General features: G+C 52.4%; 12 protein-coding genes across 13 annotated transcripts; 6 read left to right on the forward strand and 6 right to left on the reverse strand.

Moving 5' to 3' along the window:
• Positions 1 to 483: 483 nt before the first annotated feature.
• On the reverse strand, positions 484 to 2,445 carry HMPREF1120_05611 (uncharacterized protein). Its single transcript, XM_009159794.1, has 5 exons — positions 1,945 to 2,445; positions 1,734 to 1,893; positions 1,384 to 1,686; positions 889 to 1,315; positions 484 to 837 (listed from the first exon to the last, which is right to left on the reverse strand). Exons 1-5 carry the CDS (start codon positions 2,019 to 2,021, stop codon positions 644 to 646), a joined length of 1,161 nt encoding a protein of 386 aa, XP_009158042.1. The 5' UTR covers positions 2,022 to 2,445; the 3' UTR covers positions 484 to 643.
• A 190-nt stretch (positions 2,446 to 2,635) lies between these two features.
• HMPREF1120_05612 lies at positions 2,636 to 5,375 on the reverse strand. 2 transcript variants are annotated; one of them, XM_009159796.1, is made up of 3 exons: positions 5,155 to 5,375; positions 4,845 to 5,084; positions 2,636 to 4,778 (listed from the first exon to the last, which is right to left on the reverse strand). In XM_009159796.1, the coding sequence occupies exon 3, from the start codon at positions 3,777 to 3,779 to the stop codon at positions 3,360 to 3,362; it is 420 nt and encodes a 139-aa protein (XP_009158044.1). In that variant the 5' UTR covers positions 3,780 to 4,778; positions 4,845 to 5,084; positions 5,155 to 5,375; the 3' UTR covers positions 2,636 to 3,359. The 2 variants fall into 2 exon arrangements, with proteins under 2 accessions (XP_009158044.1, XP_009158043.1); XM_009159795.1 differs by having other exon boundaries at positions 2,636 to 5,084.
• On the forward strand, positions 3,972 to 5,003 carry HMPREF1120_05613 (uncharacterized protein; the record flags this gene model as incomplete). Its single annotated transcript, XM_009159797.1, has 2 exons — positions 3,972 to 4,292; positions 4,371 to 5,003. 2 exons carry the CDS (start codon positions 3,972 to 3,974, stop codon positions 5,001 to 5,003), a joined length of 954 nt encoding a protein of 317 aa, XP_009158045.1.
• A 1,888-nt stretch (positions 5,376 to 7,263) lies between the features above and the next one.
• On the forward strand, positions 7,264 to 9,060 carry HMPREF1120_05614 (uncharacterized protein; the record flags this gene model as incomplete). Its single annotated transcript, XM_009159798.1, has 1 exon — positions 7,264 to 9,060. The coding sequence occupies one exon, from the start codon at positions 7,264 to 7,266 to the stop codon at positions 9,058 to 9,060; it is 1,797 nt and encodes a 598-aa protein (XP_009158046.1).
• Positions 8,216 to 11,219, reverse strand: HMPREF1120_05615 (phosphatidylserine decarboxylase). Its single transcript, XM_009159799.1, has one exon. It carries the CDS (start codon positions 10,988 to 10,990, stop codon positions 9,353 to 9,355), a length of 1,638 nt encoding a protein of 545 aa, XP_009158047.1. The 5' UTR covers positions 10,991 to 11,219; the 3' UTR covers positions 8,216 to 9,352.
• A 255-nt stretch (positions 11,220 to 11,474) lies between these two features.
• HMPREF1120_05616 (uncharacterized protein) lies at positions 11,475 to 13,596 on the forward strand (the record flags this gene model as incomplete). Its single annotated transcript, XM_009159800.1, has 2 exons — positions 11,475 to 11,765; positions 11,818 to 13,596. The coding sequence occupies 2 exons, from the start codon at positions 11,475 to 11,477 to the stop codon at positions 13,594 to 13,596; spliced, it is 2,070 nt and encodes a 689-aa protein (XP_009158048.1).
• HMPREF1120_05617 (uncharacterized protein) lies at positions 11,766 to 14,924 on the reverse strand. Its single transcript, XM_009159801.1, has one exon. The coding sequence runs from the start codon at positions 14,857 to 14,859 to the stop codon at positions 14,062 to 14,064; it is 798 nt and encodes a 265-aa protein (XP_009158049.1). The 5' UTR covers positions 14,860 to 14,924; the 3' UTR covers positions 11,766 to 14,061.
• Positions 14,925 to 14,933: 9 nt separating this feature from the next.
• On the reverse strand, positions 14,934 to 18,121 carry HMPREF1120_05618 (alpha-glucosidase). Its single transcript, XM_009159802.1, has one exon. The coding sequence runs from the start codon at positions 17,734 to 17,736 to the stop codon at positions 15,172 to 15,174; it is 2,565 nt and encodes an 854-aa protein (XP_009158050.1). The 5' UTR covers positions 17,737 to 18,121; the 3' UTR covers positions 14,934 to 15,171.
• A 371-nt stretch (positions 18,122 to 18,492) lies between these two features.
• Positions 18,493 to 20,510, forward strand: HMPREF1120_05619 (MFS transporter, ACS family, allantoate permease; the record flags this gene model as incomplete). Its single annotated transcript, XM_009159803.1, has 9 exons — positions 18,493 to 18,994; positions 19,058 to 19,218; positions 19,274 to 19,398; positions 19,449 to 19,562; positions 19,616 to 19,883; positions 19,935 to 19,956; positions 20,005 to 20,060; positions 20,109 to 20,215; positions 20,267 to 20,510. 9 exons carry the CDS (start codon positions 18,493 to 18,495, stop codon positions 20,508 to 20,510), a joined length of 1,599 nt encoding a protein of 532 aa, XP_009158051.1.
• Positions 20,511 to 21,518: 1,008 nt separating this feature from the next.
• Positions 21,519 to 23,069, forward strand: HMPREF1120_05620 (uncharacterized protein; the record flags this gene model as incomplete). The annotated part of the gene is made up of 1 exon (XM_009159804.1): positions 21,519 to 23,069. One exon carries the CDS (start codon positions 21,519 to 21,521, stop codon positions 23,067 to 23,069), a length of 1,551 nt encoding a protein of 516 aa, XP_009158052.1.
• A 281-nt stretch (positions 23,070 to 23,350) lies between these two features.
• On the forward strand, positions 23,351 to 24,316 carry HMPREF1120_05621 (dehydrogenase/reductase; the record flags this gene model as incomplete). The annotated part of the gene is made up of 1 exon (XM_009159805.1): positions 23,351 to 24,316. One exon carries the CDS (start codon positions 23,351 to 23,353, stop codon positions 24,314 to 24,316), a length of 966 nt encoding a protein of 321 aa, XP_009158053.1.
• Positions 23,375 to 25,565, reverse strand: HMPREF1120_05622 (uncharacterized protein). The gene is made up of 2 exons (XM_009159806.1): positions 24,957 to 25,565; positions 23,375 to 24,899 (listed from the first exon to the last, which is right to left on the reverse strand). The coding sequence occupies exons 1-2, from the start codon at positions 25,506 to 25,508 to the stop codon at positions 24,546 to 24,548; spliced, it is 906 nt and encodes a 301-aa protein (XP_009158054.1). The 5' UTR covers positions 25,509 to 25,565; the 3' UTR covers positions 23,375 to 24,545.
• Positions 25,566 to 26,079: the final 514 nt, after the last annotated feature.

Raw genomic sequence — 26,079 nt, forward strand, 5'->3', positions numbered from 1 at the left:
GGCTAGGGTTCAATCGCTTGTATTGAGCAGGCTGTAGCGGGTATGTGCAAGATCGACAGTCCTGAAGAGATGCGTTCTATCGCCTCGCTCTACACCTGCAAGATAAATACCTGGTGATGGGTCGCGGGGTCATATATCACCACAGGGGCGTCGTGAGTACCTGTGGTACGTTTGGCGGTAGATCGTCTGCCGATATCCAATCAAAGGTCGTACTCGTAAGTGATCCCAGATCGGGGAATCGGGGACCTCGGAGAGAAAATCTGGCTGCGCGGAGACATAAATCTGTCTCGCTTGTGGGGTTAACTCGCTTCTTGGGATCTGGGGTAATAATGATACTGTTCCTTGTCAGATTAGAGGGCGTAGATCATGTCATACAGTTAGTTGCTCTTCCAAAGGACGGCAAATTGGTACTACATATCGAAGCCTGGCAGTGGACAAGTTCCAAGTGCCTGATGATGTGATGTAGAGTGTCCCTGTTAGCATTGTTACTCTGCCCAAGTAGATTGTATATAACATCATTGGCACCTGTCTACGGTATGTGAGTTGAAATAGTTATATTTATTTCAACTCCCACATCTAAATGTTTCAACCATTTGATTGTGAGCGATCCCTGCAAAACTGTCACACTCGCAAAGTCAAGCCTTTACGCGTTTAGTGAGCCTCTCCGACTACGCCAAACCTCCCCTGACTTTATGGTCCAAAAGACGAGAGCAGCCGTGATAGTGACAAAAGTTGCGGAAACAGTTGACGTCCAACCCACTACAATCGAATGGATCAGTGGCAGACAAACAGCTGTGCCAATGCCTGCAATTACGAACCTCATCATGTAGTGCGCAGCTGGAAGAGAATATCAGCTGAAGCTTTAGCAAGTTCCCGAAAAGCACTGACCGGAAGCCCTGCCGCTGCGATGCTGCATAACATCCAGAATGTACGCGTTGAGGCCGACAAATGATGCGGTTTGTGCAATCACTTGGAAGAACATAGATATCACTAGGACTGGGACTCCGCCGATTCTCCTATCTACCATCCACCCATATAAAATCATGGACCCTGGCAGAAGCCCTCCTAGGAAAAAGAGGCAGCTTCGCAGTCGGTCCTCGGGTCGTCGGTATCCACGCTTTTTCATCCAATGCCGGACTTGGTAGTCTGCCCAACGACCTCCTATTTGAAGCCCAATGATATAGCCAGTCCCCGGAGCGAGGAACAACAACCCCGACTGCAACGGAGTTGTAAGGTTCAGTCGCTGGTTCAGCACATAACGTACAGGCGTTAAAGTCGAGTACATATTCCATACAAGTGCGGATGAAGCCAGAATCTTTGTTCGCTCGTGAGATGGAAGAATGATACAAAAGGGAAGACATCTGCGGCATAAAGACAACGTACCACAAAGAACATGTTAGGGTCTGCAAAAACTTTGACCGTTATAGCCGGATTCATCCACTGCCAGGTCTGGCGAGCCGCTCTCCTGATACCCTGGCCAGTCAATTCTGCCGTCCGAGTGCTGTGAATAGTTTCTCGAAGAAGGAAATAAGTTGTTGGGACTGCTGCTCCACTCAAGCCAGCCTGCACCCAGAAAATGACTCTCCAAGATGTGTAGGTGATGATAGCACCACCTACAACAGGTCCCAAAGCGTAGCCACTCATTGACCCGGCTAGAAACCACCCAAGAGCAGTTCCACGTTCCGTCTGCCAACAAGTCAGCATTGCGAAGGGTCATAGGCCTTCAAGCGTACCGGGTGGTCTATGTCAGTGATGCAGCTTGATCCCAAGATCAATAGCGCTACTCCCTGAGCTGCAGTGAGTGCACGACATACAAAAAATGAAACAATATTGGGTGACAAGGCAGTGCCAAGTGAGAATGCACAAGAAGAGAGTGATACTGCACAAGTATGCCTGCATCATCATGAGCAATTATACTTCAAGCTTCCAATGGAATTTTCAAACCTTTCTGCGTCCAAGAATATCTGCAAAAGGCCCCCATAAACAAGCAAACACCCCCATGAAAACGAGATAGAGAGCATTGCTGATGCTCACGGCGTTGGCAGTTGTCTTGAAATCGAGTACAATCTCGGGAACGGCCGCCAGTACTCCGGTGGTTGATGTTATCCCTAGCCAGGCACAAGTGGCGAGAAGAACTATGATGAATCGTTTCTGTAAAGGACTGAACTTTGTATACACGGGGACAAAGGCTGCATTGGATTCAATCTCTAGGACCGTGGCCTGCACAGGTGTTTCACAATGTTCATCCGTCTCGCGCGTCCTCTTGTGGGGTTCCTGCATGGCCAGGACAGTCATAGCGGAAGACATAGTACTGGGTTAGCCAGATAAAAGGCTCCAGCGTCGCCAAAGGGAGATACAAGGAAGAAAGGCCACTAGTACCATCTAGTGATCAGGTATAAAAGTAGCTATCCGCTTGGCATCAGCATCTACTTAAAGGTAGCCAAATTGCCCGGTAGATCGAACCGCGGTTTCAATATCAACAACAGTCAGTACCCACACCATGAGGGGCTCGTCGGCTACAGACTCGGACTGTCACATGGAATTCTGAAGCTGCTTTCGTACACTAAAGTAAGGCTACTTGTATGATATATAACAACTCCCGAATTTGCGAACGCTTGCTAGGATTTCAGCAAGCGGCTGGGCGAGGTATCTTGTCATTTTTCACCAGATCGACCATCCTTCTTGTTGTTTCTGTCTGAGAAAAAGTAGTCCTAAACAGGCTGAGGCAGCAATATACATAAGGCCGGAAAACAGCTGGGAGCCCAGATAATTTCCCGGTGCGCCCGTCATGCGCAAGGCGATCGGCTCAGAAAAGGTCGAAGGCAAAACGATACAACCACACCACGTTCATTCCAGACGGCACTTTTTCCAATCCTATAACCTCCGCCACAAGCGGCGCGATAGTAGCCCAAAAGTTCCCTGCCACAATACCTTCGGTAAGAGCGAAGAAAATCAACAGTCCGTAGCTCTTTGCTGTAATCTAGACAGCTAAGCAGATAACGCCAGCCAAAAAGGTTGCAACGCCAGCCATTTTGATGCGACTAATGTTATCACTGAAGTATCCGATTAGAGGCCGCCCAATTGCCTGTCCCAGATTGAATAGACCGGAGACGAATGAAGCTTGAGATGAATGAAGGCCAATGCTGATACCGTAGGCGGCCAAGCTGGAGATCAGGATAAAAGCCAAATATGGTGAAGCCGCTGAACCCTATCAAAAGAGCAAATTCAATGTTTTTGAACAGAGACAGTTCTACTGCAGCTTTGGCAAAGCTGACTTTTGTCAGCCGACGCCGATCTCTGATCAAGAGCACGCAAGATATGTTGACCGTGAAAGTAGTGATACCGAGTATCCTAAAGGCCTAGGTAAGACTAAGGTTTCGAATCAATGCTTCGGCCACCAAAGAATACACCAGGCCCCCCAGCCCGGCTCCAAAAACAGCAATACCACTGGCGAGAGACCGCTTTTTCGTGAACCACTGTGGGTCAATAGCCGTTGTAGGAATGAACATCATCCCCAGACCCATGCCGAACAGGACACCTTGAGTGGGGAAGAGATGCCAGATGGATGTTGCTAGGCTTGCTAGGAGTAGGCTGGCCGTCTCAAGAACGACTCCCACGAACATAGTCTTCCGAATATCATACCGCTGTGTGGCTACAGTGGCGATAGGAGACACCAGGAGCGTCATTGTGAGGCTGAGAGAGCCGATAAAGGCATATCCGAGCCGAGATGGTAGGCACTGTAAGTTTGCGGAGAAAACTTTCTCCGGCATACTCACCATCAACTCCCACTATTAGTACTAGTAGTACTGACCCAGCGTATGTCGGGTAAAAGCGGCGTCGTCGGGGCACCAGCAGCTTTACCATTTCTGAGCTGCCACTGTTGAATGTTTATATGTTTGACGGACAGCTTCTGGATTCTTACGCCAACCGTTGCGCGCGGTCGTTGTCGGGGTCGCGGCCAAAAAGGCAAAATGACAGTTTCCGTTGAAAACCGCGAAGCCGCGTTCCCGATCCCAGTGGTGGATATCTCGCAATATTTGGAGGACCCAAGGTCTTCCGAGGCGGACCGCGTTGTAGAAATTATCAGACACGCTTGTGAGACAAGCGGCATTTTCGAAGTTACAGGCCATGGCATCCCTATAGAACTGCAGGACCGAGTGTTTGAGGCAACAAAAGCAGTGTTCAACCTTCCAGCAGACGAGAAGCTCAAATTGAGCGGCAAACCTGGCCGGGGCTACGAAGTGTATGGGAATGAGGTACGAGAAGCAGATACAAGGCCTGACGTGAGAGAAGTAAGCTTTCCCCTAGCTCGCCTGGGTGCGGGCATCGTCTCGAGTCCCAGCGTCGGCGTTGCTGACAGCTCCATGTAGGGTTATTTCGTCGGCCGTCAGCTCCCTGGAATGAACAATCAATTCAGGCCATTCGGGGAGCCCAACATCTGGCCAGACCCCAAAATCCTTCCCGAGACAAAGTTTAGACAACCCATGCTTGAATATCTCGATGCCGTGACCGATCTCTCGTTCCACTTGATGCAGATTCTTGCCAGGGGCCTTCCGCAACTTGATACTAGGGTCATTGCCGAGTTCTGTCGAGATCCGATCGCAGCAATCAGGCCCCTCCGGTATCCATCTCAGCCAAAGGATTCTGCTGTCGTCGGTACTGGTGCGCACACGGACTTTGGAGCGATCACCTTGTTGCTCCAGGATGGGAATTCCGGTCTCCAGGCTTTTGATCCATCTCAGAACGCCTGGGTTGAAGTGCCTTCTCGGAGGGATGGCCTTGTCGTCAATGTCGGTGACATGTTGCAGACCTGGACGAATGGGGCGTACAAGAGCAACACTCACCGTGTCATCAATACCAGCGGAAGCGACAGATACTCTGTTCCCTTCTTCCTTGATGGCAATTCAGACTGTGTTTTAAGACCTCTTGATGGCTCTTCTGATGGAGATGCCTGCACCGTGGAAGAGCATATGCTCAAAATGTACGCGGTCACATACAAATAAGAGATGCTGCATTTGACATAACTGAACCAATAGACTTTGCGTGCTCCTCGCCGCCGTTCGTAGGCAGAATTTAATGCCGGACTTGTCACGTTAGGGCCGCCGCACTCAAACGAACCAAACGATGCTTAAACCAAAGCTCAACCTCACTGACCAGAATCTTCACCAATTGAATATGTCAGCAGTAGCGTCACATCATGACAAGAGCGCTGTGTCCCAATCCCGCAGCTCAAGTTGGGAAAATTGAAAGTGAGACTCGGGGTGAATTCTTGCTGGAATGCAACCGTGCAGTGAATGGTTGCGTCAACAATTCGAGTTGCGGTCCGAGTCGGTATTCGGCAAAGCATTGTTCCGTCGTCGTCATCGTCATCGTCGCGTCGCGTCCAAAGTTCAAACCACGATCGAAGCTTGTCTGAACTTCACGTTCTTTATATACCCACCACAGTAGATAGTATGGCAGTGAACAGCATCTTGATGTTATGCCAGGATGCGTGCACCATGTCACCAACAAACCGACTGCGTCTCCCCTCGCACTACAATGGCTGGCAGTTCCTGATTATTGCTCTGCATGGCACCAGATCGACATCCTCTTTTGTCAGAGCCTTCGAGTCGACGATGACCATAACTGGCTTCTTACATCGGTGCCAGTAATGTGTGAAATCTTGTCGAGGTGTGGCTCACACAGCAGCGTTCATGTGTGCTCGCTTACCAGCCGCTCCCGATGTGGCGGCGCAAACTCAATGGAGTCCCAAGCATTGCGCAAGATCGATCCAAATCTCCAGGCTGCACCTGATTTTAATGTCACCGTCGCCCCTTTTCGCTCGCTGAAGCCTGGATGGCCCCCTGCAGTGGTGAAAACATGTTGGAGAAACTCGCATAGCCATTCATATTTGCTGGATGAGGTGTGGAAAGAGCGGCCAAGAAGCCAGAGCGCTTTTCAAGTTGTCCATCACCGCCTGGATAGTTTCCTATCAACCCGTACTTGTACCGCAGAAGATGATCATGTTGGGCTTCTGATTATCAGGAAGCTTGGAATTGGCTGTCTTGGCTGACGGGTTTCATTTCGCATTTCATCGTCGGTCGGATCACGACTCTCGAGTTGAAGGCTGTTGATTCTGCGGCCCTCCGGAATTCCATCCATCTGGACCTGTCTGCCTGCCTGCCATTTTTGAAGTGATTGCAACTGTGTGTGGCTGTGATGTCTTGGAAACTTGCTGAACTGAGGTGGCGTCAAGATGTAGGATTGCAACAAAGTTCATGGGAAAGGGGTGCAGGACCACAGAAGGGCAAACAGTCGATGACGACGAAGGACCAGGACGTTGAGACACAAAGGCATGAAGAAGACTGCAGTCGGCACAGGCCTTGTTTTACGTCGTTCGGATATGGATCGTCTGCGTATTCCACTTATGGTTTTATGTGCACACCGCCACAGCCGAAAGCCAAAGTAATCCTGCCGGCACAGAACCTGTCAGTATTATCGCCAGGAACGTCAACCTCTTCAACAGCTCCGCTTCTAGGCTTTCGGCGTCATAGCACAGAGTTGTTCAACTCATCAACTTCCAACCCGTCACCAACGAATTTAGATTCTCAAACTGTTGTCACAGCATCCGGTGTCTAGGGGACATTGAAACTATCGGCTTCCAGTTCCCAATCTGCTCTTTCAATAGCGCAGGCGCCTGCGCGTCCAGCAACCTTTGCCGATCTCACCAGCTTTGTGCATCGACGCCAGTACTTTTTCTACGACACATCACATACACAAGGCTGCGACAGCCTGGCACCAGACTATTGCCCCTCTTGGACAGCGAAATCATCTCCGGTCAAAGGACCTGAGGAACTAGACCCTTTGTGCCTTTCGCCGCCTTCAGGTGAGTTTGGTGAGCCTGCTGTCCGCTGTTGTTGTCACTAACATTAAGTAGGTTCTGCTTCTTCCACCTGCCACATCAAGAACATCTTTCAGTCTCTGTCTCACCAGACTGTCCCTGTGGACACCGATTCCCCTTCGAGAAGAGGTCAAACACCCTATCCGCGCAAAAGACAGGGACCAAATAACACAACACAAATTGGGCAAGACCCAGACCTGAGTGTCGACCTTGCTACTTCTGAAAATCGGGCTGACGGCTTCCTTCCACGAAACAGCCGACAAACAACGACCGGAGCCCCAGCTAAATATCAACAGAGAAGACGCCACTCTCTTTCAAGCATTCAAGTCACTTCGATTAGCTCAAAATATCGCTCTGGATCGTTGTCTGCGAGCAAATCAAAGATGGATGAAGAAAAGGCAGGGCCATCACGACCTAGGCAGACGTCGCGTACATTGTACCCGGATCTGCATTCAGCACATGCACAAATTCTGGGCCGGCGGACCATGAGCGTCTCCCTCGCAACTCCTAGTCGAGGTGAAACACGCTTCCCTCTGAGTCCTGCGAGCTCTGCAGGTGAGGATGAAATCGGGTCTTTGGTGGCTGGGCATGATGACATCCCACTTCAGGACATGTCTTGCCACCGAGTGAATTCAGCGCATGGACTTCTGCAAGAAGCAGACCATCATCAGGAGTCCAGCGCTATCTTTGAGACGTCCGATATTGCCAATGATTCTGGACATTCTGGACAGTCCGAGGATAGACTCTCTGCTACACTCGACGATATCGTTTCCCAATATGCCGTCGCACCTACTGGTGACTTGAGTGTACCTTCCACTGTGTCAGATAATGCCAGTCAAAGCTCCCATGACTCAGGGCTCCATCGACCCAATCACACAACCGAAGACGACTATGCTTACCATGGCAATCCAGGAACATTCCCTGGCCGAAACGCTCGTGATGCTTACACCGATAGCTTGTTGTGTCTAAAATCGCAGGCGAGTCTCACTCAGTCTCTGGGTGATGTTGAAGACCTTGAAAGGCAGGATGAAGAATGGGAGACATCGCCCGAGAGCAGCCCAAGTGGATTGTTGACTCCTTCCAGACTCCGGTCCCATATTCCACAGAGAGACACGCTAGCCACTGCAGAGTCCACCTTTGCTGACAAAAGCCCTGCAACACCTTGGGATCCTCTCACATCGCGAAAACAGCGCACCCGCCAAACCGATCTTCCTACCGACAGAGTCCCTCAGTTACTGGACCAAGAACCATATCCACTTTCACATGATCAAACACATCATACTCGCGTGCTTCGAGAACAACAAAAGGCGTCGCGGAACATGTCCAAACAAGGATCAACCAGATTGATGATGAGCCGCACTGCCCGTGCTACTCACGGTCTTGAGCAGTGCCAGCAGCCTCGCCCAGTGCAGTCTCTGTCCAGCCCGAACCCTTCGGCGACAGCCTCTTCTGCCCAGCTCACCTTTCAACGACCTTCAGGAGTTGCATCGAGCTCTTTGTTCCCTCGAGATACAGCAAGTGCTCTTGCTTCCAGCTCCTTGTTTCCTCCAGCCTTGGGCATTCTTCCAGATTTCGAACGGAGCACTCATGAGAATCGCCTCTCGATTTCAGCTTTACCGAGCACTTCAGCTGAAGCAGTCCAACGTATCTTTGATGGGCCTTTCAGCGCCGCCGCCTCCTCCACCTCTTTTTTGATCCCGACGGCAAGCAATCACTGCCCAACTTTCCCGCTAACTGCGGAGCGGCTCGGCGTGCCCCGGGTGCCCGAAAGCCTCCGGCTGCGGGTGCCCGGGGGGTGGTTGGAGAAGGCGTGGTGTTCTGTCCACGACAGAACCGAGTTCAGTCATGCCGCCCTGGTCAACGGCGCCGCTGGCGTCAAGGCTCGCTCCGTCGACATCCAGCGCCAGGCTGGAAAGGTGCTGTTGGTGGTCTGCATGGCCACATTCGTGGTCGGTGGGTTCGTGTTGGCCCATGACATGGGCAAAGGGGGCGCCTTGTCCAGTGGGGCAATGGCGGAGTTGACGAGGTGGCTCTCGGGGCGGGAGGACGGTGTTGTCGCCCAAGTCCACCCAGTGGACGCTCAACTGGCCCGAGCAGTTGAGCGGGTGGGCTTGTTGGTGGTTGTGGTTGGGTTGCTGGCGTGTGTTGGTGTTTTGGTCTGGGCCGCCGCCACCATGTGAGTGGCACAGGGCGCCGGGCGGTTGCCCTGAAGACAGTTTGTACGCGTTGGTAGTCAATCCATTTCTAACTAGAATTTCCGCTTCTTGCTTGCAGAGTGCATCCCGGATACTACGAGAGGCCAAGCGGATGATGCTGATACACGCTTCGATATCAAGAATTGAAGTGAATCGGTATGCGTAGTAGGCCTCAGAGCAATAAATTGTAGAAGTAGCAGAGTTGTTATTCGGGCGACATCAACATAGTGGTACCACGCAAAAGTAGGTAATATACAATCAAACATTACGATTGGTGTCACTCCTCATCGGCTACATAGCCCAAAGCTTGACCAACCTTGACCTTCTGGTTTCTCTCGATAAGCCACTTGAAGCCGCCTGCCACTTCTTCTCTCCCATCGCCGTTGGCAGAAATCTTCTTTCTATGACCGGCAGGAGCCTCAAACACGAGGACAATACTAGAACCAAGTTTGAAGCCTCCCATCTCTTCGCCTCTCCTGAGCGCATGTCCACCCAAGATTTTGCTCGCGTTTTCGTAGGTAGCTTCACTATAGCCGGCATAAGGCTCGCCCCTCGCTGCAGCTGCGGCAGCTTGACGGTCAGCTTCAGTGTCTGTCGTCAGAGAGTTTGTGCGAAGTTCCTTGTCAAAGTTGATCACAATAGAGCCGACATTGGTTGCACCGACCGGGGTCATGCTGAAGAAGCCATACTTCCATCGGCCTAGGAGCACCACCCGTTCATTGAGGGTAAAAAGTCCTGGTAGCATGCGCTGTACGTAAGGTGAAACAGAGTACAATTCGCCGGCAAAATGTCGACGTGCACTGCAGACCCAGCTGACAGGAGAATGGAAGCGATGATAGTCTCCGGGAGCCAGGTATACCACACAATAGTAAAGCTTTTTGTCTGTGGTAGGAGAAGAGAAAGGCGACCACCAAGGCTGCGTTGATGCGAGATCTGCAGATACTGCCGCTTCGGATGCGGGTTTGGATTTTGTAGATGCGTCCTGTGTTTGGGAATGGGGAGAATGTTCCGAGCCAGCCAACAAGTCCGGCAAAGTATACGAAATCCCGTTGACATTGGCGAATTCTTCCTCGGCTGACACTGATTTGGCTTCTGGGTCATCTGACGCACGCGTCATCTTTTCCTTGGAAGAGCCGAAGATATTTGAAGGAGCTTGGGGATTTGGCGAGGTAGGGGCGATTTTCCCCAGAAGGGCGTCCACGCTGTAGGTCATGCCTTTGACCTGTTCAACTTCGCCATTCTCTATGGTCCCAAACTGCAACACTGTTGCATCGGCCGGAGACACAACGGCGTTGGGATTTGGATCGATTGGCCGAATGCCGGGTTTCAGCTCACGATAGAAAAAGGAAGCGAGGTTGGGGTAGGCGTGAAGGTCGGGCTCGCCAATCTCGCTGAAGTTGACGCCAAAGATCCAACCGTACAGCTTGAACCCCGGAACACGAAGATAATATGGTATTGTCAGCTCATTGAAGCGTCCCCATAACCTGGAGATGGCCTTCAACGGCAATGTGGACATTATTTGCACCTGCCAACCACCGCCGCTGGGATAGATCCTTTGTCGTTTTGGTGGCCGGCCTCCATCCGTCTCAGAAGAACCCTCCTGTGCACCACCTTCTCTTGCGCGGATGCGCATAAACTGTAGCAAGCCCAGGAACCCGATTCCCAGACCAATGGGGATTGGCTTCCATTCGATCTTTGTCTCCCTCCATGCTTTCCCTAGTCGCGCCGCAAAGCTTTCTTTCTGATCTCCTCTCTGTGCTTTCCATCTGCGCTGAGTAGTTCGGAAGTTCCTCCTCTGCTGCAACAAGATGCGGCCATATGAGGTGCGACAAGCCGTAGACTGGAAAGGGTATGCTTCCAGGAGGACGAACGATCGCCGGTAAAGACAGGTTCGGCCGACGCTGGTGGCAGCCATATTTCAAGCCGGGTGGCCCTTGGCCCGGGATACCATGCAAAGATGCTCCCTGGAACCTGGCGACGAGCAGATGCAAAATCAAACACCAGCAGCTAGGGGAGGCAAGAGCATATACCTCAGATACAAGCTCTACAACTACCTTATGGAGTGGGTGTTTTCACACGAACACCAGTTGGAGCCCGAGTCGCCGGTGACGAAAGACCCTCTGCCCATCCAGTTGGTGATTGGCTGTGATGCTCCCCGGCGCGGCAGCAACTGAACTGCGCCAGTCACTTTGGTCGCGGTTCCCTCTGACGCTCACTGGCATGTCTCGCTACTCTGGCTACAACTTGAATAGGTACCTACTTTATGTCACTCTGTCTCTGTCTAGTTGACGCGATCAGTTCTTCTGTACCATATACCCTTGATACTACTACTTACTGTGCTCCTTCAGCCTTCCAATCCCCCAAGTCATGCTCCCGGCTACACACAGCCTCGTTTCAGCATGAGTGAAACCAACGACAATCAAGCCTCCCCGTCCAGCCATCCACCTCCCGAACCCTCCTCTTTGCGGCCTAATCATGTCTATCTGCGAGTCATATACTTGGTTACGGGGAATCCTAGGCCGCCGCATAACTTAGGTCAGGTTAATTTGGACACGACAGTCTCGGCGCTGAAGGACAGGATTCAAAACGACCTACCAGAGCACCCGGCTCCTTCTGAGCAGCGCCTGATCTACCAGGGGAGGCCTCTTTTGCGGAACGAGTCGACCTTGAAAGAAGTTCTCAGACTAGATGTAGGTCAAAGAATTGCTGGCCCATGTGTGATCTGGCTAACAAGTCTGAAAGTCCGGCGCTGCCGTTGGTCCTCTACCATACACAATTCACATCGTGATTCATCCCCGTCAAGATGCAGCTTCAACAGCAAATGCGCCCGACACGGCCAACCCTCCTGTCGCACCTCCGCGGCACCTGGATCGTTTGAACCCGATCAGAGCGGTAGAGGCTTCTGCAGCAAGGCTTCAAGAGTCGCTCGCTCGGATACAGCAGCAAATCGAGGTGAACAGAGCAGATTTGGCGAATGTGCAACAGAGAATTGGTTTTCAGCATCCCCATACTGCGAACGGCCAACCTACCCCTGCTGCTCCTGCATTAAACGCCCAAGCCGCGTTTGCTGTACCATTGCCTCTCCTTTTCACCGCTGGGCAAGCCTTGGGGCAGCCACATGCCGTTCATCCCAATAACCTCCAAGGACAAGGTCAAGCTGTGCCATCAAGGTTGAGAAGTCCTGGAATGGCCCCTCCTCTTCAGCCACAACTTGTCTTCCCACCCCAACCACCACAATTCACCATGGGGACGAGGACGCAGCCAACTGGTCCAACGTCCCAGGCGTCTCAATCAGGTCATACACCCGACCAAGCGCAAACACAGCCGACCAACCCTGCGGCTCCCAACCCTCAAGCTACCTCGGCACCTCAAGTACCACTTCCCCAATTCCAAACTCATCATCAAATCTTCACCGGCCAGCCTATCCCGGGGCAGTTGGTGGCGCCAATCCTTCCAGCTCATTTCCAAGCACACTTTGCCCGACATCCACTCGGAGTCAATACGAATCCTAGTGCAATGGCATGGATTGTATCCTCTCCTGCGGGCCCGGAAGGGCTGCTGTTTGCTCCCGGCCACGGTTTCTTCACCACATCGCCCCAACACGTCCCTGACCCGTCCCCGGAGCGGAATGTCTCAACGATAAACCACCCCCCTGCCCGATCAGCGCCGCTCCCACAAGAAGGGAATGGAGCATTGAACAACAATGCACGAAGAGCCCACCCCAGAAGAGGTCGGAGACGTGATGTACCAGCCTTGCCACAAGCTCGGCGTATCGAAGTGGACAATGACCTGTTTGGCTTTTTGATCCAGAGAGGCTGGCTGTTTCTGCGCCTCTACCTTCTCATGTTTGTCTTCTCTGAACCAGGGAGTTGGCGGCGGTGGCTGTTAATTGTAGTTGCGGCCATTGTTTGTCTTCAGCCCAGGAATGGCCCGTTGGCGCGTGCAATGACCGCAGCCCGACTCCATCTTGACAACCTGATCTTTCCACCAGTTGCACAGCCCCGGCCTGCGCAGGCAAATCAGCAACCGCTGAACCAGCCTCATGCCGACGCCACTGGAGATGGGCCAGTCGACAGAAGTGGCCAGCGACCGGTTAATGTCCGTGGAGCTGTCCAGATGACCCCCGAAGAAGCTGCCGCACGACTCATTCGCCAACATCAAGATGGCGTTCGCGGTTCATGGAGGGATACGCTCTATCGCATCGAGCAAAGCACCGCGCTGTTTCTGGCAAGCCTGGTACCAGGAGTCGGAGAACGATATGTTCGTGCAAGAGAAGAGGCGAGACGAGCAACTGAGCGGCTAGAGCAAGAGAGATTACGTGCTCAGGAGGAAGAGGCTGCACGTACACAGGAGGCCGCAAATAGCGGCGAGAACCAACCTGATGGCGCTATACAAGAGGCTGCAGATTCTCAGCATGGAGATGCGAAAGCACAGGGGCCCGTTGAGCAGAGCACATCAACCTCGGTAGAAGCCCATGAGGATGGCTCAAGCTCAGCAGGTTTGCGCAACAGGGAGCGCTGACAGTTTCTGCTCTTAAGACGGGTACTACATCAACCCGCGTATTTCTGCTTGCGATAGGGCTGTCCGGGCGCGATCAATGCAACTGCGCTGATGACTAAACAGCACTGACAATATTCAAAATCAAAGGACAACCAGGTCGGCTTCTTGTTCTCGAGGCGCGACCATGGAACGCCGCCTAATTTATTCACCCCATAACATGGAAGCCTGAAGCTTCTGCTTTTAATCTTAATGGATCTGACTCCCTTCTACCCGTATTCTTCTGGCAGGGCGTAAAACATGTTCCGGGGCCCTGGCTTGTTGAACCGGACACTTGCTTTGACTCTAGGGGGAAGACCCGCCTGCTGCGTGGACGAGACAAACAGCCCTGAGAAGCCTGTGGTTCGGCGTATAACATCATGGGTGTATACGCCCACATGCCGTGTGCGCCGCAGCGTAGAAGGATGCTGTGTGCTTGAATCCTGGGATCTAGGACCATGAAAGCTGACCAGCAAGGCTACCGCTTCCAATGCCTCGTCTTCGCCTGACATGGTCCTTCCCATTGCCGCGAAGAGGATGATTATTCTCCCATTCCTCGTCTGCTCTGAAGGCGTCCACAGCAAGATCCAAATTATAGTCACTTCCCTTCAGATAGAGCGTCGCAACGCTGTAATCGGGGCATTTTGTGAGCACCATCCACCGACGCAACTTGATCTTGCGCTCCTCTTCCTCCGGGTCTGGAGGCTCTGACAAGGGCGGCCCCGTATAGTGGGACTTGGGGATTAGGATCCACTTGCGGGCCGCGAGGAGTTGATCCGAGTATAGGTTGTTGTGCTGGCGAAGAATCGGTAGAGGGACCTTATACGCCAGGGACAGCGACTGTAACGAGTCATCTCCGCCGATAAAGTGTACTGTATCTTCTGTATCCCGCGGCGGCTGCGCCGTAGTAGTAACCTGTTCAGCCGTTGGGTTTCGTCCCAACATTATCGCATCATTGTACGAAGGCGGTGGCGGCGACGCAGCCCTGCCCGGGAAAGGTGTCTTGGTATATGAAGGAGGAAGTCTGAGACCTTCTTTCGGTAAAGCTGAAGGCCCAGACGATATCTGGCAGAAGGGACAGTATGATTGGAACCGCGGGTTTTTATATTGACATGTGGCGCAGATCTCACGCGAACAACACTCGAGCCGCCGGTTGTAGAGGAGTGGCTTTTCGCTTTCTGGGTCGTAGGGCACTTTGACGTCGGTCAGTAGGGTAGCACATGTGCAGCACGAGTCGAAGGTCGACATTGTGATGGGAGTGTTGGACGATGTTGTGGTATCTTCTGGAGATTGTACAGGGCATGAGACACAAGTCCAAAGTCGAGTCGATATCGCGTGAAATATGTTTATAATCCATGACATCATTCAAGATTCTTTTAATTATATCCAACTCAACTTCAACGGGACAACTTGAATGCAATCGATCACTATAATGTACATTGACAACACAATTCCAGGAACCTGGCTACAATTCATATTGTAGTAATAGTTGTCTACCTACCTAATGCAAGGATACATTTGCACCTATCTTATGCAGTGGTCTCATCATCATCATGTCCATTACGCACCATTCTGGCGAACCACATGTTTGACCGGCATCCTGTAGCGCACCCTTCCGCAGCTCTCGGCCGGCAGTCGTTCCAGAGTGACACCTCTCGCCGAGTCTAGGTATCGGTTATCCCCTGGTGGCAGGATGAAGACAACCTCCTTCCAAGCCGGGACATAGACATTGTCAGGGCGCGGAATCAAGTCGACAGTCACCTTTTCTTCCGTGGCGCTGTAGGATACCGTGAACGACGAGATGTCAGGACGAAGGGCAAGGCCATCATCTTCATACCACGTGGTTTCAAACGACCGTCCATGAGAACTGCCTTTCGGCGGGAAGATTTCGATACCTCGATAGTCGTCCTCGGGGATTGACTTGCACTTGGGATTTCTGTCGCCTGGCATTCGGGTCTGGACATTTTTGCCTACGGGGATCGCGCCTCCGATTTTGGCGAGGATCGGAATGCTCTCGTTCCACTTCGACTCGATGTTGACCCATTGACCTGCGGCGAAATACTGATGTGGCTTGTTCACATTGAAGTAGCCATAATCAAACCCGTTCTGAGGATCAGCCCTGGGGAGATAAACTTGGGCCGTATCCACACCGGGCTGATACACACCGCCGATCAACAGGGTGTCGCCAAACCAGTATTGTTCTTCGCCAGCTTTGAGCCGCTTCGTCCAGACTTCGGGATCAGACTCGTATCCCCAGCCGACCCATCGTTGGGGTGGGGATGCAGTCAGATGACTTTCCAGACCGAGTGAGTAGATGTACGGCATTATTTCGTACCGCCTCTTGATTGCGCTGCGGACCAGGGGAGTGATTTCAGGGTACATCCAAGGCTCGATAACCTCGCCACATTGGTTGTCCTGAGGTGAGGTTTTGAAGCAGTTGATTGCGAAACGCGTCTGGTAACATCCGAGCTGGATCCAACGAAGGAGCAGCTCAGGGGATGGCTGGGGACCCTCGAAGCCTCCGATGTCATGTCCATAGCAGTGCATCAAGCTGACGCCGGCATTGAGAGACAGCGCGTTGGCTGCTTTCATGCTGTCCCAACTTGTGACGTTGTCACCGCTCCAGGAGCTACAAGCCCACCGCAAAGTTCCAATACTGGCGCTCCTCGTCAAGACGAACGGTCGTACATCAGGCTCCACGCGCAGGAGGCCTTCGTATGATGCCTTCGCCATCAACTCGGTCTGCATGGCTCGCCCCCAGAGGCCGATTTTGTTCTCACCCTTGCACCTCGCTGCAGGAACAGCATCCAGTGCTATTTGCCAGTTATCGTTGGGCAGAGTGTATTCGTTATTGTCATTCCACATGGCATCAATGCCTTGTTCCTTCAATTTCTCCACCCCACGAGCCCACCATTGATAGGCATCCGCCGACGTGAAGTCAATATGGGCGCCAGTACCACTTTCACCACCACCTGCACTCCAGAGACGCATCTCGGCGGTGCTCTGAGTCTTGGGATCGGTGAACAGCCCCTTGCTGTCCTCCAGGTATTTATAGTCTGGATGAGAGGCGAGAAGGAACGGCTTGATGTTGGTAAGAAGCCGGATGCCCAGTGAGTGATATTTCTCAATCCATTCTTCCGGCTGAGGAAACCGATGTCGATTCCAGGTAAAGACATTCCTGACTTTTGGTTCAGTCTCGGCGATGGAATAGCCTGACGACATCTGATGAGCGGAGCAAGGAATGTCATGTTCCTTCAGCTTGTCGGCAAAGTCAAGCAACTGCTTGTATGCTGGAGGATCGTCTCCCATGGTGTATTTGTACCCACCGGATAGGTATTCGAACGCCCATCGCGGAGCCAGCAGCGGAAAGCCAGCTAGTTCTGCGTAGCTTCGCACCACTTCTTTCAGGGTGCGTCCGACGATGAGGTACTCCTCCAATCCGCCATAGTCTTGTCTGTAGACCTTGAAATGGCCCCAGAGACCGTCAATCTCAGAGCCTACTGCCCACGAACCCCGACTATGGCTAGTGGAAACAATGGCTACGCAGCCTTTCGGGGTGGCTTTGATCAGCAGCGGCATGTGTTTGTACAGTGGATCCGTGTTGTACGCATCGTAGCCAAAGCAATCGGTTGCCGAGATCTGGAAGTGTCTTGCGGTCAGGTCCATTGGGGCTGTCTTCTCCCCAAGACCGACGTGCAGAGCATTGCGGTCGTGGGTACAGTAGTGAGCAATGCCCTCGCCGTCCAACACGTATGACCGATATGAAAGGTCAGAATGAAGGACTTCCGCAGAATCAGTCCATTTCAGCATTACCACCGGCGTGTTCTCCCATTTTACGGAGGCTGTAATCTCTCCCAGATCGAGGGTGCGATCTGTGCCTTTCGACCCAAGAACTGCCGGCTTTACCTGCCCCAGCCGCGTTTCGGGTTGCGGGATTGAGGGATAAGGCGGCAGAGGGTGGGTGGAAGAAAAGAAAGTGGTTCGGAAGACATTCGGCCTGATGGCTTCAAACGCAAATTGAACTTCCGTGTCCTGGTCGGTGGATTGAAGGCAGACTGCGGCACCGCTCGTCGATTTGGCATCGACTTCGCGGTACGACTTGGGCAGGCTCTCTAACTGACGCATCTTGCAACTTCAAGTCAGTCTAAGCACTCGAGAGCAGTTTGTGAAGACGGAAGACGACACTGCCGCCATCTTCAAGAGCAGTTTGGCCCCCTATATCACGAGGAGGCCTGTCGACAAAGCACGGGCACTTCGGCCGAACAACAGGATAGACGTGGAGCATCGGGCTCCCCCATGCTGCCACCAAACTCCAGTATCTGGCACCGTGTCTGGGGCAAAACGGGGCAAACGCCAATTAGGAGAGAATTCATGGTGGAGGAGAGAAGAAGAGCATCACACCAAAGACCGCAGTTCGGCTGCAAAGTGCGATGGTGGCTCGAACCTGCAAATGGAACCAATCACCACCATCGCCTCTTCGCATTTCGCTGCCGAAGTCCGACAACATCAGTCCATTCGAACTCCATCCCCACGTCGTCGCGTCCCCGGGTCGTTGCACGCAAACAGGGGCCCCCAGAGCCCGGCACAATTTCCTGGAGAAAGTATGGATGGGCTACCAGGTATACTGCTACCAAATGGCCGAGTCAAGTCCAGCCAGTCCAGGATTTCCACATCAGTTCGGTCGATGGTCCCGACCTGAGTCGCTTGTGCTGGTCGGCTGACTGGAAAAGGTATTTATCAGGGAGCATCTCCTGCTTCACACCTCCACACCCTGTCTGGAATTGTCTTTTTCCTGCTCCCCCCGCTCTAGCATACTGAGAGCTGTGGTGAAAGCGTTTTGTCTGAATTTCTGGGGGAAGAGTCTGTCCACCATCTGTCATTATGGATTCCTCTCCATACAAAGAACCTATTGACCATATCGAAACCAAGCATGAGCATGCCGAAGCCGAAGCTGATGCGAAAGCTGACAAGGCCAACGAGATCCTCAAGAATGAGTCGTCGGGTCAACGCATTGTCCTGACCCCAGAGAACAATGCCCGGGTTCTGAGAAAAATCGACCTATACATCTTGCCTGTCATCTTGGGAATTTATCTTCTCCAGGCACTCGACAAAGCAACCCTGTCCTACGCCTCGGTGTTTGGTCTGGTTGAAGATGTGCATCTTGTCGGCCACCAATATTCATGGCTTGGTGCGATTGTGTACTTGGCCCAGCTGGTGGCACAGCCTTTCATCGCATACTTGCTCGTGAAGTTACCCCTTGGCAAGTTCGTGGCCGCGATTGTCTTGCTTTGGGGGATTTCTCTTTCGGCAATGGTAGCGGCGCACAATTTTGCTGGTCTGCTGGTTGCCCGTCTCTTTCTGGGACTGTTTGAAGCAGGAGTTGGTAAGTGACTGCCCCCTGCCCTGTCCCTTGACAAGGCCTAGCGTTGACCTTTCCGGATGATAGCACCCGCCTTCATCGCTTTGAGCCAGATGTGGTGGCGTCGACGCGAACAGCCCGTCAGAATCGCAGTGTGGTACGCCTCGAACGGCATCTGCAACGTTTTCGGCTCCCTCCTTACCTATGGCATCGGACACATCCATTCAAGCGTTTTGAAATCCTACCAGGTACATTTGTTCCTTACCAATAAGTATGCCGCCGGTTCGAGCTAACCAACTGCAGATCATCTTTCTCTTCTTCGGGTTGATCACCGTCGCCTATTCCGCTCTCGTCTTGTTCGTCTTGCCCGATTCTCCTGTGACTGCACGGTTCCTGAAGGGTGAAGACAAACTTGTGGCCATTGAGAGGTGAGGCAGCCGCTACCAACGGAAACTAGATCAAAACTGACCGAGGGAAGGCTGAGGGCGAACAACCAAGGCGTCGATGGCAACCGATGGGATTGGGGACACGTGAAAGAGGCGGCGCTTGACCTCAAGACCTGGATGTGGGCAGCAATGATGTTTGCTATATCGTAAGGATTATACTCTCAAGGGCTCAGAGTCGTACTGACTGACCGATTGGCAGAGTACCCAGTGGTGGGATCTCAACTTTTGGTCCGCTGATTGTGAAGAACTTTGGGTTTGACAAATTCCAAACCATCCTTCTCAACATGCCCTTTGGGGCTGTTCAGCTCATTTCCACCATGGGAGGAGCATGGGCTGCCACCAAGTTGAAGATGAAGTCTCCGGTCCTGGCTTTTCTCAGCTTGCCGCCTATTGCTGGCTGCGTCACTTTGCTCTATCTTCCAAGAGATGCTTCGGCCAGGGCTCCCCTGTTGATCGCGTATTATATTGTGAGTGATTTGCTCGGTAATCTTCGCTTGCTCTTGCTGACCTCTTGCCAGATATCTGTGTACCCGGGCATCAGTGAGTGTTCAGGCCTAAACCTGCAGGAAACATAATTAACTGAAACAGCACCTTTGATCTACTCATGGAGCGCCGCGAACACGGCCGGAGAGACGAAGAAAAAGGTATGTCATGCCGGTCACCCCACGCGAACCCAGTTAAATTATGTGAAGGTCACCACGGGCGCCTTGTTCGTCGCTCAGTGTGCAGGAAACGTGCTCGGGCCAAACTTATACACAACAGGAGAAGCACCTCTCTATCATCGGGGGCTGATGTCGAAGTAAGTATACATGTCGTGTGAGTGGACGGGTATGCTAACATTGCCATGCAGTCTTGCCTTGTTCGTTGGGTTGATTGGCCTCTATGGTGTGACCGTGGTTTATCTCATCATGCTGAATAGGAGACATGGGAAGACTCGAGTCAGCATGGGGAAGAAGGCAGTGTTGGTGGATCAGTCAATGGAGCGAGTGAAGCATGCCACCGCGGACGATGAAGCACAGGACGTTCCTATCGGCGAACATGCATTCACTGACCGGACGGACTTTCAGAACGAAGATTTCATCTTTGTATACTGATGGAACACAGGCCACACCAGTAATGGTCTTGAGACTCGAGGAGATAAGGCAGTATACTATTTCAAACTATATCCAATTACTATTAGGTGACTCCTGGTGAATCAGGTCGCCTAGAAGTGCTTAAGCAGAACCCCTGTACCCCCACACTCGCCCCCGCGACGCCCGAAAAATAGTGGACTGTCTTAGTTAAGTTTGGGGGTTTACGCTCCCTATTATTACTAGTTGCTTGGGCTCTCCAGGCACTTCAAGCTCCCCGCGAGACAAAACTCGGGATGCAGGCCCCGAACTGCACATTTATTTCTCCACATTTTCTTTTTGTTTGTTTAATGTCTCTCGTTTTATATCCACCTGTGATACCTATCTTCAACTAATGTGATCCTGTTTTTTTCTTTGTCATGTGCGGTTCTCCTTTATTTTCGACTTCAAGTTTGGATGAACCAAAGTAGCCAGCAGCACTGATGAGAGCCATTGGCCTGTCATGGACGAGGCGCCAGCCGGTTCCCCCAGCGGCTTGACCAAGAGAAGAATCCCTGTACGCAATTTGTTTCTCTAACACGTTACGTTCCCCATTGACTGGGACTTAGAAAGCTTGCGGCTCCTGTCGTGCATCCAAGGTCAAGTGTGACGGTCAAAGGCCCTGTTCAAGGTATGTTTGATTTTGATTCACACTTTCGGAGGAACTGCCTAAACGCCACGGGAATAGATGCCGCAGCCTAAAGAAACAATGCGTTTTCGTTCAAAGACCGCCGGATCCCACTGGACAGTACGTTTTCGAGCCGGAGTCCTGCTATTGGAAACCAGCTTTGCTCATCATGTTCCAGAAGGATAGAGGCGCTCGAACGAGAGCTGCAAACTCTCAAGGGTCGGCTCAGTGCACAGGAGGGCCGCACGTACGCGACTTCTCTTGAGCCGGCCGTTACAGACTCCAGCACGTCCCCTTTCGGGCCGTCACGCCAGCCTCCCTCTTCTGCTCCGAACCAGGAACAGCCGGGTCCAGATGTATCCCGAATGAGAGATGAGAGGTTACAGCTCAGCTCTCAGATTAGCCCTGTGCCAAACTTTGCCGACAAAGGACTGATTACTATGGAACAAGCCGAGCTATTTTTCAACGCCTTTTTCCAGGGATGCGATCGATATGTTCCCATTTTCGACCCTTCACACGACACGTTTCATTCTGTCAAAGCCAGGAGTGCCCTTCTGTTTGACGCAATCGTCACCATTGGCTGCGGTGTTCTCACCGATGCCGATTCTCAGATTTGCCATCTCTTGCATTTCCAATTGAAGAAGATGCTCAATCTTGTTGTTGTTACGCCCGAGTATGCTTCTTTGGAAACAGTCCAGGCGTTGTTGGTAATTGCCTGCTATTCATCTGAACGGTCGCTGTTGCTAGCTTTTGCTACAAGAATGGCTCTCGACCTTGGTCTTCCAGAAGCGTATGAGGAGCTGACCAAGAGGCTCGTCACTCGAGGACAGTCAAATCAACAGGCCGATGCCACGGGAGATGCAGTTCTAATGCGGCGCACCCGGGCCTGGTTTCAGCTTATCGTCTTGGAACAAATACTGCGAGTCGATGCAGGAACTCTGCGGAGCTTCCGAGTCAAGGGAGACGCTCGCCGCTGTCGGATTCTACTTGACAAGTCATTTTCCACGGTGCTTGATCTTCGATTGCTGTCACAAGTGGAACTCAACGCTCTTCGAGCTCGAATGCACGATTCGATCTCGTCTGCTCGGGATTTCGAGGACGAAAACGTTCTGAACACGGTTCGGGATGCTCAGATCGACTTAGAGGTTTGGTATAGCGATTGGCACAATATAATGTGCCGGTCGCCGAATGCAGAGACTCCCGTACTACTCCTGAATTTGAAGGTGCAGAAATACTGGTCACAAGCAGTGGTCCTATGCCGAGCAGTGCGTGCGTTGGGGAATGAGAACATTGCCGCCATGTCTATGCCCCAGCGGGAAATCTTGCTCATGGCCAAAGATGCACTCGGCAAGCATCTTCGGGTCATCCTGGATGAGCCACAACATTACCTTGCCCACTTCCGCTTCGCCATGGATTTCGTGTGGGCCAAATGCGCGTTTTGCTTTCTACTTCTCTTGAAACTCGTGCGCTTCTTCGCCGAAGATGACGACTCTGCAAAGGCTCAGCTGCTGGAAGATGGCTACCGGCTTCTCCGGGAATTGAACAAAGCTGGTGGGGGATCTCCGGGAGGAGGTGGGCGAAGTCATGCCAGTAAGATGTACCTCCAGGTGCTCCAGCAGAGTATCCAGAAGTACGGACGTGCGCTCCGCAGCGATCAAGGTCAGCAAATACCCGGAGACGAGCCAGCCAACATTGTCCAGAGTCCGGAGTCTCCGATGAACTTTTTCTGGACACCTGCGAACAACGCCGGTCAGAATGAACTCGAATCTTGGGTGCCTGAGCAGTTCGTGTTCGAATGGGATTTCCCAGGCCTCACGCTTTTCTCCGCCCCTTCTGTCGGAGACGACTTCTTCGAAGAATTCTTCAACGATCATTATTATGGCGGGGAGTCTCCCTTTCTGGGCATGCCAGGCTAGCGCGTCAAGGAGTGCCTGGAAAGAAACTCCCCTCGCTCAAAAGACGCGGACGGATTGTCCGTATCGGATGAACAGTCTGAACACTGAACTGAATCAGGCCCCCAGCCAAGCCTCCCTCCGCCAGGACCGGAAATAAGGATTTCCAATCAGAGGCCTTGGCATAAGCGGCATCATGTTGGTCCGCTTCGCTTACAACGTTGTACTCGTCGCTGAGGCACATATATAGGAAGGTCCCGGCCTGACTGCCCCCTCGACAAATCCATGGCGGGGCATATCTCACCATGGCCAACTTCACAGGAACAGTCCTCATTACTGGGGGCACCAGTGGCCTTGGATACTATGCCGCGACCGAGATCGCAAGGCAACGTCCACAATACCGCATTATTGTCGCATCACGGAAAGACCCAGACAACAGTGCTGCGAAGATCAACCAAAAGCTAAAGCAGGACAATGTGGTCTTCATGCCACTGGATCTCGGCCACTTGGATAACGTTCGGTCCTTCGTCCAATCATTGGGAGAACAGAATATCCCACCGATCTCCGGACTTGTGCTGAACGCCGGACTGCAATATCCTGACGCAGTCAAGTACACCACAGATGGGATCGAGGCGACATTTGGCATCAACCACCTCGGGCATGCGCTCCTGTTCTATCTCCTGCAACCATACCTGGCCCATGAAGCTCGTACCGTCGTGACCGCCAGCGGGACGCATGATCCAGCTCAGAAGAGCGGACTTCCCGACGCAAAATATACCTCTGGCGAAGAACTGGCCCATCCTACAGCAGCGACGATCGATAATTCCGGTCGTCAACGCTATTCCACAAGTAAACTGTGCAACATCATGTGGACATATGCTCTGCATCGGAGACTGACTCGGCTGGCGGGCAAAAAGTGGACGGTTGTCGCTTTTGATCCCGGCCTCATGCCAGGCACAGGCCTTGCGAGGGATGCGGGACCCCTGCTGCGTTTTGTGTGGAACAATGTGTTGCCGTCACTTGTGCCGCTCCTCCGGCTCTTGATTTCCGCAAATGTCCATCGTCCAGAGGAGTCAGGCGCCTCACTGGCTTGGGTCCTATTGGACGAAGCAGAGCAGTCAAACAGCGGCGTTTATTATGAAGGCAGACAGCAGATCAAATCCAGCGTTGACAGCTACGACGAGTCGAAGCAGGAGGAACTCTGGTCCTGGACTGTCAACTTTCTGGCAGCCGATGACAAGGAGAAGCGTGATTTCCAAGTCGCTTCCTGAGGGCGCATGGGCGTGCTCAGTTCATTCGGGCTCGGGCTGTAATGAGGTAACTTGAAGCGACAGGCAAGATACACATCCTTTAAACTTGATGGCAAGTCATTCATTTAGTGGCCTACGGCCCAGTCCAACCCAGGAACCCGCCATCCGCGCTATGGTGAGGCAGTTGCCGGTCCTCTGTTCATTCGTCTCATAGTTGCAGCAAAAATAAAAGTGTAAGCTGTCGTCAACGTTATAGTCTTGCATCAGCATCCTCCCAGTCGGGGTCTATCTCCCGCTGTCGTGCCCAGAGTCGCCTGACTTCGTCACGCTGCGCCTCGTCTTCAGCTTCTTGCCCTTCCTTTTCCTTTCTGACTTTGAGTCTCAACCGCCCTTGAGATCCCCGCCCGTTGAAGTCCAAAGTCCATTCCAGGGGCAGTTTTCCATTACGCCCGCCATCTGGAGCATCTTCAGCATCGGGACTGAGCCAACTATAGCCTGCTTTCAGTATGACATTTGCAAAAATGGTGAAGTAGCCCCAGCCAAGACGGCGTATTTCGTATGGCGGATATTGGACAATAACGCGTGGATTACGGAACGTTGGATGCTATTTACGAGTTGTTAGTGGCGTGAGCATCGCATGGCAGTAAGAGTCAGGACTAACCAGGAATATCTGCACCTCTTCAATCAGGTCTGTTCTCGAGGGCCGAACAAAGAACTTCCAGTGGTGCCTGTTGTTGGATTCACCTTCTGTCCTGACCAACGAATGCTCGTTTCCAATGTACACCGTTAGCGTCTCGATACTCGATCCAAAGTCATCTTCCTCCTCCAGTTTGCTTTCTGTCTCCCGCGCTGAATATGACACTGGATACAGACCCTCTAGGGCGGACTGTCTGTCCGGGTCTAGAGAAGCCGTGGTAAGAGTTCGGCACATAGGACATCTCGTCTCAATCTCGTTAGGCAACAGAACAACAGCCTCATCGTCCAGACCAACGGTCGCCATTTGAGAAGTGATTGAGACATCGGCCCAATGAGCCATGCAAGACTCGCAGAGCGTGTGATTGCACCGTGTCCGAACCGGACGGTAGAGCAGAAGGTGGCAAATGGGGCACAAGTCGTCCAGGTCAATATCTTCATTATGGGCAGCGTCAGGAACGCCCCTCCGTGCATTTTGATCCTGGTGTGGCAGCTCAGGCTCAGATATTTTCCTCTTCATGATGACCGTGGACAAAGGCAGGCTACGGGCAGGAAATGCAACGATGTTGAGAACGGCCGTTGGTCCACTTTACCGGACTGTAAACTGATATCACTCCTGCTGATGTAATCCAGGTAGAAGTCTTAATCTCATCTAATCTGATCTTTTAATCTAATCTAATCAGCTTCCGAGTGGACTGATCATGGCTGCGGAAGCGTCGGGAGATTAAAAAAGCTGAGCCCTGAACTGACACGCCACGCCACGATCCCTTTCGCGGTCCAAAGTTGAATGGCGGACGCCTAGACGTGCCTGTGCCTGGGGATCCATCCATCAATCCCGAACGTTGCATGACCGTTACTATTCGCATTTTCCAGGGAGGCAAAAGACCTCACCCGTGAGATTACAGCGCAATCCATACACCTTTTCTTCTCTCCAATGCCCCTTTAGCCGATCCGAAGTCCTTTTTTCTCGCTTTTCTCATTTCTCACTCCCAGTCATTCCTTTGAGCAAACCTCCAACTGCCGCCTGTCGTCCCCTCGGTGACTCTCCTCTTCTCCGGTCTCAATACTTCCTCTATCAAATTGTCCGATAA

Source organism: Exophiala dermatitidis, assembly GCF_000230625.1.
Source record: "Exophiala dermatitidis NIH/UT8656 unplaced genomic scaffold supercont1.5, whole genome shotgun sequence".
In the NCBI taxonomy this organism is placed as follows: Eukaryota; Fungi; Ascomycota; class Eurotiomycetes; order Chaetothyriales; family Herpotrichiellaceae; genus Exophiala; species Exophiala dermatitidis.

Coding starts and splice junctions, on each gene's coding strand:
- HMPREF1120_05611 (XM_009159794.1), bottom strand. CDS start 2,021: ATGCTCTCTATCTCGTTTTCATGGGGGTGTTTGCTTGTTTATGGGGGC. Junction 1,894..1,944: donor ATATTCTTGGACGCAGAAAG/GTTTGAAAATTC, acceptor ATGATGATGCAG/GCATACTTGTGCAGTATCAC. Junction 1,687..1,733: donor TCACTGACATAGACCACCCG/GTACGCTTGAAG, acceptor ACTTGTTGGCAG/ACGGAACGTGGAACTGCTCT.
- HMPREF1120_05612 (XM_009159796.1), bottom strand. CDS start 3,779: ATGGTGAGTATGCCGGAGAAAGTTTTCTCCGCAAACTTACAGTGCCTA.
- HMPREF1120_05615 (XM_009159799.1), bottom strand. CDS start 10,990: ATGGCTGCCACCAGCGTCGGCCGAACCTGTCTTTACCGGCGATCGTTC.
- HMPREF1120_05617 (XM_009159801.1), bottom strand. CDS start 14,859: ATGTCGACCTTCGACTCGTGCTGCACATGTGCTACCCTACTGACCGAC.
- HMPREF1120_05618 (XM_009159802.1), bottom strand. CDS start 17,736: ATGCGTCAGTTAGAGAGCCTGCCCAAGTCGTACCGCGAAGTCGATGCC.
- HMPREF1120_05622 (XM_009159806.1), bottom strand. CDS start 25,508: ATGAAGAGGAAAATATCTGAGCCTGAGCTGCCACACCAGGATCAAAAT. Junction 24,900..24,956: donor AAGAGGTGCAGATATTCCTG/GTTAGTCCTGAC, acceptor ACTCGTAAATAG/CATCCAACGTTCCGTAATCC.